Raw genomic sequence first — 16,873 nt, 5'->3', positions numbered from 1 at the left:
CGGGTCTAAGTGATAATTAAAGGAACTTGAACAGTACTCTATTGGTATCGTCAGAGGTAATTTGTTGGGTACTATTGTTCTAACACTGGTCACGAGCGTATTAGACCTGCTCGGACTGGCAGAAAGGCAATACCTTCCAAGCATATCTGGAGTATCTAGTAATTGTAAGTGAGAATTTTAATTTTGGAGTTGATTGTTTGCAATGAACAAAGCTTTAGGCAGTATATTTGACATTTTGCCAAGTAACAAATAACGTAACATTTTCTGCTGTAACCGGTCACGAAAATAGTTTTGTAAGCCAACGACCTGCCTGACAATAGTTACATGAGTACAGTGCTGCCACCTGTTGCTCTTATATCCTAGGTTAGCAGACGTTACCAAGGATCTTATAAAATATAGGATCTGCCCTTACAACAAAAACTTGAAGCCATACGTCACAGTTTCACCGCCCCTACTCTGCCCACTCCGTCCAATAAGATCGCAATGTTTTGAGCCAACAATCATGGCAGAGACGAAAGTAGCCAATCAGACGATGGCGAAAACGAGAGTAACCAATCAGACTTGCCGATGCTCGGTTGTTTTTTGGCTTCATTAATTTAATAGGATGAAGATACACACAGGCAGGTCCTCTATTCTATAAGATCCTTGGACGTTACCGAGTTCTTTTCTGTTCATATGGAAACCAGAACAATTGACGTTCATCACGCGAAGAGTGAGTGAAGAATTGTGGGTAATGCAGAAAACAACGATACTATAAAGTGTGAATTATTATTTAGTTTCAAGTTATGGCATCATTTGAGATTTCGATTTAGCTGCCTACTTCAATATTAGCAAAATAATAAAGTAGGGTGGAAAATCAGTAACCTTTGAAGGGTTGAATACGAAAAACTATGAAAGGCTCATGGGGCAACAATATTGATTTGGTATTAGCTGACTGTATTGCCGGTACTCGACGTGTTACCCTCCGTTCCGTTACTCCCGTAGAAGTGCGTGACGTGTGCCTTTTTTTTGTATCTATACCGCTATACTTACGATACAGAGCGGAGTGTCCACTAAAAAAATTAACCGTTCAGGGCCCACCGGAAAATTTTCCGGTTTCCCGCCTGGCCAGTACGGCCCTGGCCCCTATCAATTCCCCAGGCAGCTGACATGCCCGTTCTTTTCTATTTGAAATATCATTCTAACTCTAACCAATCAGCTTAGCAACACCGAAAACTCTGATTTCGACACTAATCTCAGTATTTTGGGCATCTTGTTTCTTATCTTCATGCCGATGGGGGTGCACTTGACCTTAAACGGCGCGGCGTCGAGAATGTCACAGTTCATTTCAGACACTCCGGAATTCGCCACCAGTTGTTCTAAAGCAGTGTTTCCTAGATCCACGACTGTTCCGAAGATGGTGAAACATAAACACATAGGGCCTTATGCAGAGTCATTTTGACGTGTGATTAGTGACATGCTAAAGAGTTCGACTAACATATGTTTCCTGCAGTAGTCAGGCTTTTAGTATGACACTAATCATATGTCAAAACGACTCTGAATAAGGCGAATAGTCTACATACGTATCATTTTATTTAATATAGATATAAAATTCTCCCTTTAAAACCAAAATTCCCAGAAACACTAGGATAGGCCTACATACCCGTTTTTAATGAGAAGAGTATACCGGTGTATTGATTCCACGTTCCTAGCTTAACAGGTTCTTGAGATACCGTACGCCTACTAAATTTTACGTATAAATTATGATTCTTCCTCTCTTCTCTCCTCTCCTTTAGTACACCCATGTATGCGTCTAAACAAATTCATTATCAAAATTCAGATAATGTGTAAAGATTTACTCGTTTTGGAGAGGGGTATGCGCCTTCACTGTCCCCTTCGAGAGAATGACACTTCGTACCTGACCGCTCGAGTGCCGGTACAACAGAAACATGTGTTTTTGTGGAATATGAAATTCAACCAACATGTATTAAGATTTGCCTTAATTTTAATGGTCAAGTTGATCAAATCTTGATAAGCAAGAATATATTTTTTTAAAGTACAAGATAAATATGATCATTCAGCGAGGAGTAAATTTACGTGCAGGACAGATCTTATTTACTTCTGCTCACAATCAATATTTCCAGTGGTGTTGTGCTTTAAGCAGTTTGAGCAGCAGCAGATGTTCAGTTGATTTTCATAAAGAGAAAAAGGGAACAGATATTTGCTTAAAAGGATTTAGAACTTTTTCAGTATATTCTCCAAACATGTCAGCGAAGGTTTATGTTACAAGAAAAGATGTACCGGAGGAAAGCATTAAACTATTACAGCAGAAGTAAGTTGAGAAATTTTCCTCAGGTGAGAGAAAATTTAATAATAATAATAATAATAATATAGAAAACACTTGTAAGTTAGTGGCATGCACATTTGCGTGCAAATTAATAATACGGGGACCACCTCATAGAATATTTTACTTCACTTTTCGTAGTATAAATAACATTCTGATGCATTATGGGCCCTCTTATTTTTTTTGGCGCATACCCACTAATTGCTATATACGTAAGCTTAAAGTGTACATTAGCATCAGGTGTTAGTGTTGATACGCTACAGTACGTAGAACTACTGTGCAATTCATTCTCCAGTGCGAAAAACACATATCAACCAGTACTAGATAGTCACAAGAAGCTAGTATTGCGCTCAGCGTCAGTCTGGGCAGCGCGATGTAGAAGGGTTCATATGGAGCAGGCGCGTTAGCGACGTTGAGTATATACATGAACAAATACTTGTTTCGTTCATCCTCCTAATGAAGATTGATCCTTGTTACGTCGTTGCTCATGCCAGTGAGAAAGAAGTCTCTACCTTTTCAAAATAACAGGTTTTTACTTAGTAAAGCTCAATTTATCTTTTAACATTTAACAAAAACTAGAAGTAATAGCATCGATTTTCTTTCAAATTTATATATATATATATATTTTTAATGATTAAATTTCATGTAGAAGGTTTCGTTTTTCCTTCAAAATCTGTTGAAGTCCATAGAAGAAATTACTAAAATACTATGTAACTACGAGTCTAAACAAGAGGGGACATTAAAAAGACGGACATTTTGTTTCCCGTTAAAAACGTGACGTCTTGTCACCGTATTCTAATAAGACGGTTAGTTCCTACGGTTAAAAGGAGTGTCATTTTTTATGCATAAGAATATCAATCCCCGATTCTAATGTAAACTTGACCCCGGGTACATATTTTCCATAAAAACGATTTGTTGTGCCAAAAGCACGCATCTAACTGTGCTATGTGGTCATTAGAATTTTTGGGGCATTATTTAGTGTCTCCCGCAAATCACTTGGTATTGATAGCGGTTCGTTATTTGCAACTGTAATGGGCACAAATACAGTGTGGACGTATGGCATAAAAACTAGTGTATAAAACACGAGCAAACTTGTGTTAGGTGGCCAGTAAGAAGCATGAATGCTTTTTTTTTTCATTCATTCATTCATTGTTTATTCATCCATGTCGTACATTATTGGTCAGAGACCAGTACATAGGACTTGTCAAATAATAAGAAGACATTTCAATATAATTGATTTACATTATTTTACAAACTATCACCCAAGTATTCATTAATATGATAATACATTTTGTTACACAAAAAATTAAATAGTTCATTTTTGAAATTTCGTATGTTTTTGATATCCTTCAAATAACTTGGGAGCTTATTAAACAACTTAGCGGACATAGGAAGAACACTTCTTTTGGTGCACGCATAGTTTTGGTATGCTGTGAATATGTTATTCTTTTGTCGTGTGTTGTATGAATGTACATCGTCAACATGAAGAAAACTACTTTCATTTCTCTTTACATACATGATATTTTTGTATATGTACAGACAAGGCACAGTTAAAATTTTATTTGACTGAAAGACCCTTTTGCATGATGACCTTGGTGATAGATTAAAAATAGATCTTATTGCCTTTTTCTGTAGACGAAAAGTAGTAACACTGGAATAGGAGGCTCCCCAGAAAATTATTCCGTAATTTAACAAGGATTGAAACTTACCATAGTACAATAACAGCAACGTTTCTTTTGACACTGAACCACGTAGTCTATAAATGACAAAACAGATACGGCTTAATTTGCTGTTTAGCTCAGTAATATGTGCATCCCATGTAAGCCTATTGCTTATTGTTACACCCAAAAATTTAGTGGATTTTGAATAGTCTACATCAGTTGAATTTATCACAATGGGAGGTACTGTTCGAGGTGTACATGAGTAATGAAAATTTAGTGCTTTTGTTTTCTTTGCATTTATCAGCAGTTGATTCTGAGATGTCCATTTTATCAAACGCTCCACAGTTTGTTTTAATTTACTTTCTAGTTCAACTGTATTGTCCGCTGTTACAAGGACATTTACATCGTCAGCAAGAACAGGAGGGCAGCAAGGGGACCCGAGCAGTAGCGAAGGGGTGCGTCCGTACAGGACGCGGTGGGTATACGCATAAACAAGGTCGCTTACAACGGCTCACTATAAATCACAATACAGGCTTCGGACTCGTTGATAGATTTTGGGGAGATACTAAGTACTATCCGAAATTTGATTTGTATCTTTCTGGTTCAGGGTAGGACGGGAAAATTTTACAGGTAGAAATTTATTAAATCGCAAAGGAGGAGTAATATTTAAAGAACTTACTTGTATAGGTACTAAACAGGAGAGAAACGGAGTAAGAAGAATGCTTAATTACGATGCTATTGTACGTTACGTGGCTAGCGCATGCCTTTGCTGCTAGGGTTCCAGACTTGCTTCCGGTGGGACAGATTTTAAACGTGAACACATTGCGGTGGTTCGAATTCAACCTTAAAACTTTAGGGCCACGTCACATACAGCCTCTCTGTTGAGGAAAAATGCTATATGTTCAATCAGCCAGCAAATTGCACGTAAGAAAGCAACACATGGTAGAGATTAGGCTCGTATGCGTAGGATTGTGCCCACAAGTGCCTGCGCGTAGCGTCTATAACGCCCTATAGTAATTAGAACTTGACCCAGCCTCCTCTTTCTCCAGCTCCCACATCTTCTGTGTTAAAAAATAGAACCCCTCATACAAGCATACTTATTAAAAGTGAGCAGTGCACACTGCAAACATCGTTTTTATGCCTTATAAGTTTGTATCCGTGTAGTGACTGAATATTAAATCTTAACATTCCATTCGATCAGGACTGGCTCTATTACATGTGCAACACTTGCATTTGTACGGGGCGACAAGTTTTGAAGGGTAGCAAAATCTGTCATTCATGACTATATTACTTACAGTAAATATTTCTTGTTGGAAACATGCTTCATGATGATGGTAGTTAAATTAACTAAGCTGATCTTCTATTTCAATACTCCATCTATAAATCATGTTTAGGTCGCATTAGTTTAAGGTCACATGAACAGTGCTAAAGCAAATAGTCGAATCCGAGCATGAATTGCTTGATTGATGTAAAATAGAAGAACTCAATTCTTGAACAATAGCGGACACCTGTTCCATTTGGTTATCACATTTTTGATATGAAAACTAATGTTGTCTTTATGTAGTTCCTTATCATTGAAGGTGGAAACAAGATTTAAAAAAAAAAAAAAAAAAAAAAAAAGAAAGGAAAATCAAGAAATAAAGATAAAAAAAGCTCGGTGCACTGGATTTACAAACTAATATATTGAGATTGAAGCTCGATATTGAATTCTATAAAAAGAGTTCTATAAAATTCTGTGAAAAGCGTACTTAAAAATGTGGCTTTTAAGATTTGCTGTTTTTGGAGAAAGGAGGCGGAAGATACTGTCATTGCACGGGGTGGCAAATTGCCTAGAGTTGGCCTTGTCTACCATCACCTGTCTTCGGCTCATACAGTCCCCGTGATCACGAAATAAATCCTTGGTGAAAGCATATCTAGTAAAAGTGAACTGTAGACGTTAGAATAATCGTTTATATGGTATATTAGCTTGCACGCATTTTATAATAGAATAGAATAGAATATTTTATTGTCATTGAGCTTTACAAGCAATAGACAACGTCCGAATGAAATATACATAGCTATAGATACAGATATATATATATAAAATAATCATTACATACAGACAATCAGTTATTGGTTAATATTATTATGAACAATCTAATAATATTTGAAATAAAGTGATACTGCAAACTAGGACACAATGTCTTGACATTCAATAAACTCTTGAATCGAGTAAAATGGATTCGTTATTAACCAGTCATATAACTTTTTCTTAAAAACCTTAAATGGCAGCTGTTGTATGGAGGATGTTAGTTTATTAAATAGCTTTGGTCCTATAACTAAATAACTATTTTTGATCTTCGATAATCTAGTGAAGGGTATATCAATTTTCTTACACAATCTAGTATTATATGTATGTACTTCATCTCTGAGTGTCATATTTGCCAGGTTTTGCTTAGTGTAAAGTAGCACTTGATAAATATATACATTAACTACTGTCATTATCTTAAGCCTGATAAATAGTGGTTTGCAGTGTTCTTTATCATGTGTTCCAACAATAATCCTGATGGCTTTCTTTTGCAAAACTAGAACATCATGTGCTTGGCTACTGTTACCCCAAAGCAAAATCCCATATCCAATTATGCTGTGGAAAAATGCAAAATATGAATTCCTCAGATACTCATAAGGAACTGTATCTTTCAATTTTCTTAACAGAAAGAGCACTCGGGAGAGCTTTGTACATACATATTTGACATGTTGTTCCCAGGTTAGTTGGCTGTCTATACGTATACCAAGAAATTTAACCTCAGATACATCATGGTTTCCTCTATCATTGCAGTGATTGAGACTAAAGGTTACTTTTTTTGTTTTATCTTGATTTAGCACAAAACCATTTCTTTTAAACCAGGTCGCTGCCTCTCTTAATGCAGCTTGAGCTTCTATATACACTTCTTCAAAGCTTGTATTTATGTTAAGTAGCGTAGTGTCATCCGCGTATAGAATTGATGTGGTATTAGTATTTAGAGGCAAATCATTTATCATTATTAAAAATAGTACCGGACCCAGAACAGAACCCTGCGGTACCCCATATTTCACTTCTAAGATGTTTGAATGCATGTTGTTAACACTGACTATCTGTTTACGTTCCTTTAAATAGGATTTTACAAAGTTTAAACTGCTACTGTGGAATCCGTAATACGCTAACTTATCACATAGAATTTTATGATCTACACAATCAAATGCTTTACTTAAATCGCAGAATGTAGCTAAAGCAAAACCCTTATTTTCAAAAACTTCATATATTTTTTTCGTTAGTGATTCTACTGCATCAATTGTGCATTTCCCAGATCTGAATCCAAATTGAGCTTCAAGAATTATGTTTTGCTCAGTCATATATTTATATAGCTGATCTTTAACAATAGTTTCCATAATTTTAGAAAAAACTGGAATAAGGGATATTGGACGGTAATTAGATGAACACGATCGATCTCCCGTTTTGTATATAGGAATAACTTTTGCTATTTTAAGTGCTTTAGGAAAAATACCTTGAGAGAAACATTTATTGAAGCATATTGCAAGGGGGTGCGCAATTTGATTAATGATAGCTTTTATAAGGTTGTTCGATATGTCAAATATATCCTTACTGTCCGAAGTTTTCATTTTTTTAACTACTTTTATGACATCATCAGGGCTAACATGGTTAATAACAAAAGAACTATTAAATAGACTATGTTGACTTAAATACTGATACATATTTACATTAGTATCTGCATTGTTTTTCTTGATTTCCTCTACGGAAGTAACAAAATACGTGTTAAGAGTATCAGGCGACAGCGTAACATTATTGTTGTTATTATTATTACTATTGCTTACCTTGTTGATTATCTTCCATGCAGTTTTGCATTTATTTGATGCTAATTCAATGCAATTTTCATTGTATGTTGCTTTCGCTACCTTTATTGCAGATTTATATTTACTCCTTTGAGACTTATAAATATCACTGGATTCACTAGTCATTTTATTCTTATATATATTATAATACTGCATTACTTTAGCTTTCATGGCAGAGAGTTCTGGGGTATACCACGTTCTTTTACCTAACTTTGTTTTCTTTGATGAATTATATCGGACCACCCTTTTAGGCACACACATATCAAAAATATTTAGAAACTTTGTTAAAAAAAGATCAAATGTATCGCTGGCATTTAAATTATCATACTTAATGTTTACTTCCCAGTTTATACACGATAATTGTTGAATGAAACTTTGCAAATTAGTTTCTGTGATGGGCCTAGTTGCTATGAGTTCGGTGGTGGGAAAACTAAAGTTGCAGGATTCTACTTTTGTTGTACTTAGATTGACTAGCAGGGCATCATGATCTGAGAAAGGAAATTGACATACATTACTGGTTAAATGTTCCGTTTTTACATTGGTAAATGCATTATCTAAGCACGCTTTGCCTCTAGTCGGTTTACGGTTAACCACTTGAAGATTATGTTGTCTGAGTAGATTAAGTAACTCATGGACAGTTCGTTTGTCAGTAGTCACATCAAAATGTGCATTTACATCGCCCCCTATTACTATCTCATAATTATGCCAGTTGCTGAGAAAGACCAATAACTTCTCCAATTTTTCTAAAAAAATACTTGGATTACTATCAGGAGTTCTATAAACAGATACAATTATTAACTTGTACTGATCCAGAAAAATTGCAGTTGATTCAAATTCACGTTCAGTATTAAGAAAAGTTATATCTAATTGACGATATTCTATTTTGCTATTAACATAGATAGCGACCCCACCATGTATGTATATACTCCTACTGTAACTATTTGCCATAGAAAAACCATCTATATTGTTGTATTGGAGTTCACTGTCTGCACTCCAATGTTCACTCACACAGAAAATATGTAAATCATTTTCGTAGGCAAAATCTGAAATAAGGAATGATTTGTCCTTCAACCCTTGTACATTAAGAAAGCATAGTTTAAGAGCATTGCTGGTCACTGAGTGTGTATCGTCAGCTTTATTAGATAGTTGGGCTAAGTGGACAGCATTGACTGAAATCGATTCTACTCCCTGACTCATATTACCTTGTACATTTGATCGTTTATTAACAGTTACATTTCTACTTATATCATTAATTTTAAGCGACTTTGTTAGGTTTGAAGTTTTCACCCGGCCCCACGGAATTTTAAATTCATTCATGGAGTCGGGTAATTTGGGTTTTCCTGTACAGACCAAGGCATCGCTATTGCCTTTTTACTTTCTAATGTAGTGTCTATGCTCTTATCAATTATTTCACAGATCTTTATACTTAATAGATCCTTCCCTGCTTGATTCAGATGCATACCGTGTTGAGTATACATTTCCCTACCTAACTTACTGATATCCACCATATCAACATTCGTGAATTGATTACATACTGCTTTTAGTTTTAAGTTAGTGGCTTGTACAGCTTTATTAACACATGACTCTTTAATAAGGTCGTACCGGTAAGGAATGTTTACTACTATTAACTTACATTTATTCAAAACAGCTAGTTTATTTCTAATCCTACTCACAGCCTCACAACCTTCATTGCTAGCCACATCATTTGTTCCACTTAATATTACTACACAATTACCTTCTTTATTTACATTGTTCGGATTGATGCCAGATAACACATCAACACTTTTCGCTCCAGGCCTGATGTTCCCTTGTACTGCCAATTTGTGTTTAGAATTATCGCTCACTTTCATAGACAGTCCTCGACCATGACTATCACCATATATGTACACTTGCGACTCTGTCTGGAGCTTTCTTCTTGTACCAATCTTATTGATTGAAGCTTTGCGCACTTGAGATTGCTTTATAGTTTGTCCTTTGTTTATGGGCATTCTTACACTTGTCTTCTTTTGTGAGTTCCCTGCCTGATTTACATTTGACCTCATATCCACTTCACTTTCGATGTTTTCTAGCACACTATATCTGTTTACACATACAACTGAACTACTTGAAACCACATCAGAATATTTTCTAGGTCTACTGTAACTTACTTTCTGCCACTGGTTGGAGTTCCTTTGAGTTTCAACATCTGATTCTACTGTCTTTATTTTTTGTTGCAATGCCTCGTTTTCTGATTTTAGGGACTTTATGTCATCCTGTAATAAGTTTATTATTTGTATCAAGCTATCAACATCTACATTGCCGTCACAATGGTTCGGTTTTACAATACTTGAACTCATGTTTTGTCCTTGCACTTGCATTTGCACTTCATCACTTTTAATCACACTTCCTTCCTGTTGTTCCTTGATGTCATGAATCTTACTTTTTAATGTATTCACATCACTAAGCAAAATATGTACCATTTCTTTCAAAGACGATACCTCATGTTCTATCCGAACGCAACTAAAACACTTTCCCTTTACTGTGTCATTTTCCACTCGATCGTCATTTGTTTGCGAAGCACATGAATTCGTCTGAACGTTTTTCGATCTTGATCGTGTTACTATTGTATTTTTGTTTTGAATCTTTATATTGCATGCTTCACAAACATTTAATGTAGTAGATTCAATGTTGTATTTACATTTTTTACACAGTTCCACGCTAATACCTTGCTTTTCTTCAGGAGCTACGGGTCGACCAACTACACTTGCCGCCATCTTGTTTTGTTCCGCCGTATAAATTTACACAATTGGTGGGAAGGGGCCAAGAAAGTATGGGTGTAGAGTTTATAATGCATTAGGATGCTGTGTGTACTAAGTAAGCTGTGTTATAATATTTTACCTAATAGTTACACTATTCTTAATCTGAACGGAGTACTGTATAGAATATTCATTACTTTATGTCAAAACTCTTACAACTAGCAGAAATTTACTATCGTAGCCATTATGTCCTGAATTCAACTTTCAACATTATACCTAAATATCATAATTTGATTTCTTTACTGTATAATCATTGACTGCATCCTTTTCTTAATACACATGCAGTTATACTCGAACACTTCACAAACCATTTTGTGAGGGTTGCATCACGGTAGGGTTGCTACCTGTCCCGAATTTTAAGAAAATATTCAACGTCCCGAATTACACGTAAACGGGACGTCAGACGATCCAAAACACAAAATATGGAATCGAAATTCTTAGTACACCGATGCGGTTATGTCGCTAATTGTCTTCGTGTTGGCAGCAATGAAAATATTGCAAATGAAATTATTCTTTGTGTGTACTGATTCTATGCTCGATAACTACTGTTCAATGGAACCACGAAAAAGCTGACTGCTTGTGTTCAATAAACCGGTCATGTTTCGTTTATTTTTGATTTAAAATTTTCATTGCAATATTCATCTCATATAATTATATATATGTATATTTCTTTCTGTTCTTAATAAATTGTTCCGTACACAAATTTGGGTATGAGGAACACATTGGATGCGTGTGTCTTGTTTTAGGCTTACCAAAGAGTGGCAACCCTGTATCATGCTGGTATTTCAAGGTTCCATAAAAGCAATTCTAGTAATAATGAAAATTCCGCTGTTCTAAGCTCATGAAAATAAATTATTTTATGCATTTGTAATCACCTTTCGTGCGTTATACAGGGTTAACCAGCAATCTTGAACAGTTTTCGCTAAATATAGCTTGAAAATATTTGTTATTCTTTGTGATTTTGGGATGTTCTCCGTTGGGCATGCTTTTAATAAAACAAAATCAAAAATTATCGTGGTGTAAGATTTGCTTTTGTATTGAATGAAATACTTATTACATCATGTTTATATAAGTGTAATGTACTCCTTATACAAACTTTTTTTTTTTTTTTTTTTTTTTTGTATTTATTGTTGTAATGAACTTACATCTGTCAGCCAATTTTTGAAGTAGGTTAATAACTTAAGTAAAAGTTGTGTGCTTTTTTGGGTAATATTGTATGTTTTTCCAGTAGCAGGGTGAATTGGTATGGTGTCAGAGCATCAAGTATGTTGTTCAGTTTCACCCAAGCAATGTCATTCCTTCGCAAAGTAAAGCTAGTTGATGGCCCAGTTGGTTTGAAGAAAATCCCTGTCATGGTTTCAGTTATCAATTACCTTGCGTACAAACCATATTTCATTAACATATCACTTACATGTATATTTCATTCGCACGAATCTGTGTCGGAAGTGCTCGTTCGTGGCGAAGCAGTTAGCGTACGTGCCCTTTTACATAGAAAGCTCGGTTTGATTCCCGGTGAGAGCTCATGTGATTCAGATCCCACGTTAAAACTGTAGATCCACATCTCGTATAGCCTTGCTGCTAAAAGAGACGTAACTGAAAATCGAATTAGATCAAATCAAGTGCTGCTGCTATTTTATTTAGCAGAAGAGTCCTTGGGGATGTAGCAATAGTGGAAGTAGTGTTCCATAAAATCTTTGGGAATTGTTGAAGCGATCGTTGGGAGATGCTCATCTTATTTTTTGATCTCATTTTCAGAAACAAAGTTAGTGCCTTTGATGTTCTGTACACAAAACTCCCTCGGTTGGTTACTGAAGATTTGCCTTTGCTGTAAGATTCTTCACTATCCAACAGACTCTTACTGTGACTTGCCAGCTTCCACACCAAAGTCGTCTTTATACTTACACAGTTCGAAAAATTCTTTCTGTTCTTACACCATGGTGCTGAATCATCTGAGAAATTATAGTTCTTCTTCATATTTGATATAGATTCGTGAAGGAATGGAATCAGCTTCTTTTGGAATGCATAAAGTGTGGTTGTCTTTCATTGCAGGCAATCTCTTGTAATACAAAGAAACTTGTTACAAAGATCTCTAGATTCAGGCTTAAAGTAATTACAAAAGTGTATGGTAGGTTGAGCATTTACTAGAGGCAATACTGGATTTCATCCTGGACAATACGTGTTCAGAGAGGCTTGTACTTGATCCTGTTCCATGAACACAAATACAATCATTTTTCATCGAACAAGAAATTTGCTGCTCAATCTTGACAAAGGAAATCTGGATCATAAATGAAATGACGTTATCGGAAAATTCAGCTAGTTCAAAAAATTCTTAATTTTTTTTATTAAAGTACATAAAGAAATTCTCTCCACTTGTCATAAATAAATTTAATTCTGGTTCTTTATTCTGCTCAAAAATTTGTTGGATCTGGGTGCTCTGTTTTTTTTTTTTCCGAAGCGCAGACTACTATAAAAAAAAAAAAATGACAAATGATTTTGTACAAGACTTTTTTTTTTTTAAATTAAAATCAAAAGAGAGGATATTAGCAGCAAAATTTCATAGACGAAAAGATATATTTATGCTTTTACAGCATCAGTTAATTTGATTTTAATCGCGAGAGAAAAATTTACACTGTCCGATATACTTCTAAGTATTTTTTCTTATCACTTTCGTAATGTTAATAGGAGATAGTGCTAATGTACTTCACCTGCTTTGTTAAACCGGTTACAACTTTCTGATGAGATGTGGGATGTTCTTCATTCTCCTTTTATCACCATTTTCATTACGCGTAGGTAACTTTTTATGGTGTGAACTACACACTGATGTTTATTTTTTATTTTTATTTTTTTTTTATTTGTGTATTATAGAATTTAAATGGGTCAGAACAGATCTGAAACAAGTGTTAATATTTTTCCATATGCTTTTTGTAAAGACTGAAAACATTCTAAAACCATGAAAGAAATGAAAATGGTATCTTTGAGTTTTACGTCCCACGATTACACCAGTTAGGGTAAAGGAGACGGTGATGATGAGAAATGAATGAAATGGTGGAATGAAGAAAGTGGGAGGAAACGGGAGAACCCAGAGGAAGCCCACGCACACGGCGTTTGTCCACCACAATGTTCACTTGGCGGGGGCTGGGATCGAACCCGGGACCCCAAGCACCAGAGGTGAACTCTCTACCACTGGGCCACCGCGGCTCCCTGAAAGCATGAAGAGAAAGTTTCTACACTTATCTTTAGTCCCCAAAACTAATTGTCTAACTTTATTTCATAAGCAAAAGTTTTAATTTACTAATATCTGATGTTGTCCTTATATCTGACTATTCATAAGAATTATCCTGATAACTTTTTCACCAATGTAAGAACCTATAGAGCATACCACGTTATCCTACAACATAATTAGTATTTGAGTGTAAACGTTGTAGCTTACGTTCATACGCAATGCACTGAATGAAACTGACGAACTTTCAGTATTCACACAATGACAGTACACGGCTACATTTTGCAGAGATCATCAATAGACTGAGTAGTTGATTTTTGTAACCAAGAAAGAAAGCAAGAAAGAGAAACAAAAGTACAGGAACTATTATTGCACATAAATTACAATGAACGATAAATATCTGAAATGAGTTTTTACTCTTACAAACTTATTAGCTTGTGAAGTAGTAATATGGAGTCACGTTTCTTTTCTTTCTTTTTTTTTTTTTTTTAAGACCTGCTATTTTCACAACTATTTGAAACGTGTGTCAGTGCAAAGCACAGAATGAAATCAATAGTTTTTATTTAGCACTAGTAGTAGTTTCTAGGCCCAAGCTTTCACGTTTTTTTTTTTTTTTCGTCCCCTTCTGATAAATTTGACTTTGAGCTTAATTGTTCAAACTTTTAGAATTTAGGAGAAAAATGTTAGGAAGGGATTCTAACTCCAACTATATTTAATAATTTCTAAACCTCTTCTATCCATAGTTCTTGTGCAGTAATCCACATCCACTGGTTTTTAAACCCTTTTGATTTTATAGGATTTCAAAATTAAAAAATGACGTATTTTTGATGGCTACTTTTGATATCTTTAAAATATTTCCCAAGGTATCAAGGTATTATTTTTGCATGTATGTCTGTTTTCTCGAAGGCCAAGGTCTGTGATATAGGGTAGTAAAAACCACAACTTTTCATCTTTCCTAGTAACCATGCAGCAACTGTTTTCTGTACCATTGCAAATCCTGGGTATCATGAGTCAATCAATTTTGCAGCAGATGAACAGTCGAGCTACCCCCCTCTAGGTAGTTGACATGGAATTGGCTGTCAATCAATCAATCATTTTATTCTTTATAATAATTTCTTTCTGTTATCTCCTCACAATATCATCTACATCTGACCACTTTATGATTATCCTTTGTTGTACGTTTCAATATTTACACAAACTTCACTTTATTTTGTCTAGTTTTAAAGCCTATAAAGCTTTATCTCAGCAGAATGTAAATCAGACTTCACTCATCTATTAATCATAGATACAGATTGTTTACTTCCCATTGTGGAAATATTTTAAGTAAATTTTATGAGATTTTAATGAAACTTCCTGGAAAATTAGAAGGGAAAAAAGAAGTAAAGTGATATAATCACTTGATGTCATATACATTTTGACAGTGCATATCTCGTTGGTAACATCTGGCAAAATATTTTCTGGCTTTTATTGTACATAATACAGTCATTCAGAAAGAATGAACCGGTTTCGAACCCTTATGTAGTGGCTCTAAAGTATCGTCACGGAATGAGTCTCTGACCATTTCAAAGAGTAGGTTTTTAAAGTATCGTTACGGAATGAGTCTCTGACCATTTCAAAGAATAGGTTTCTAAAGTATCGTTACGGAATGAGTCTCTGACCATTTCAAAGAATAGGTTTCTAAAGTATCGTTACGGAATGAGTCTCTGACCATTTCAAAGAGTAGGTTTCTAAAGTATCGTTACGGAATGAGTCTCTGACCATTTCAAAGAATAGGTTTTTAAAGTATCGTTACGGAATGAGTCTCTGACCATTTCAAAGAATAGGTTTCTAAAGTGTCGTTACGGAATGAAGAGTAGGTTTCTAAATTTTGAAAAGTTGGCAGCAGAGTATTCTGTTGTGCTTTGGATGCGTCGTATTAGTTTTTTTTTTCTGTTTAACGTCCCACGTGATGCGTTGTTTCTCTTCAACAAACAGTTGCTTGTTTACGCTCGGAATGGCAATACTTGAGCAAAATACATTTTACGTTCTCGGGTTCGCTAAAAACAGTTCAGTTGTTACGATGCAGCGTGCTTTTCAAAGGTGATTCAAGATCTTCACTTTTTTCCTAAAACATTCCGTGGTCTTTTCGATAGTTTAAAATTAGTAGGCGCATAACAATAAAGATCAACTCAGTGGTGCACTGCAACGTTATTGGGAGGAATTATGGTCACATTTAGCACTTATATAAAGGAAATAAAACTTGATTTTCAGTAGTATACTTATGATTTGGTTGGAAGTTTGAAGTGCTTTTCCTTAACAAAATATAGTTTTATGGAATCGGTTTTCTTCTTTTCTTCTTCTTCTTCTTTTTCAAATCTTGGAGTTTAACTTCATGTTTGAAAGCTTAACCTCTCTTTCTGCATATCTCTACAAAGTATCTCTAGCCTACATATACAGAAGAAGCGAATTTTGTTAATGCCAATAGTTAAAATTACCGAAGTTTTGAGAAAATTTTTAAACTAAGATATTAAAACATGAATCAACTTCTAGATATTCTTTGGTTTAATTCTTGTTATGTCATGATTATATGTACGACGGTAATTCGGAAAGTAACCGTCATTGTGGTATAATACTAGCAACGCCTCCTTTGTTACATCACACATTTTTTGATTCTGTAAGATTCCACGTGTGCTAGTGAAAGAATCATAGTGCCTTGCGGATGCTGGTTATAGCGTCATAAAATATGTGCAGCCATAGAAAATCTCGCCGAATTTGAGGTACACGGAATGGTAAGATTTCTTTGGGCAAAAGAAGTCTGTTAGGTGCATACATTCATCGTGAATTGTGTGCTGTAAATGAAGGTATTATGTGTCAGTGGATCAGGCTTTTTAAAGAAGGAAGAACAATCATTCATGGTGGACCAAGGAGTGGTAGGTCTTCTGGAATTAATGATAATCTCACCAAGAAAATTATCGATAAAGATCGTGAGAACCGTCAATACACACTTAAGACATGTTCACTCATG

The 16,873-nt window shown here is 35.2% G+C and overlaps 1 protein-coding gene across 1 annotated transcript in view; it reads left to right on the top strand.

Annotated features, from left to right (window-relative positions):
* Nucleotides 1–1,853: 1,853 nt before the first annotated feature.
* The window catches only part of LOC145686793 (glyoxylate reductase/hydroxypyruvate reductase-like), a 41,475-nt gene continuing 26,455 nt past the window's right edge, over nt 1,854–16,873 (top strand). Inside the window, exon 1 of the mRNA XM_081760450.1 lies at nt 1,854–2,311. Within this exon, the coding sequence (XP_081616576.1) occupies nt 2,049–2,311 (263 nt within the window). The 5' untranslated portion in view covers nt 1,854–2,048. The remainder of the gene's footprint in view (nt 2,312–16,873) is intronic.

The sequence above is a fragment of the Thermobia domestica genome, chromosome 5 (assembly GCF_964235325.1).
Source record: "Thermobia domestica chromosome 5, izTheDome1.hap1.1, whole genome shotgun sequence".
Taxonomy (NCBI): domain Eukaryota; kingdom Metazoa; phylum Arthropoda; class Insecta; order Zygentoma; family Lepismatidae; genus Thermobia; species Thermobia domestica.
Note: the sequence above shows the minus strand (reverse complement) of the source record. Positions and strands in the feature narration are given on the sequence as shown.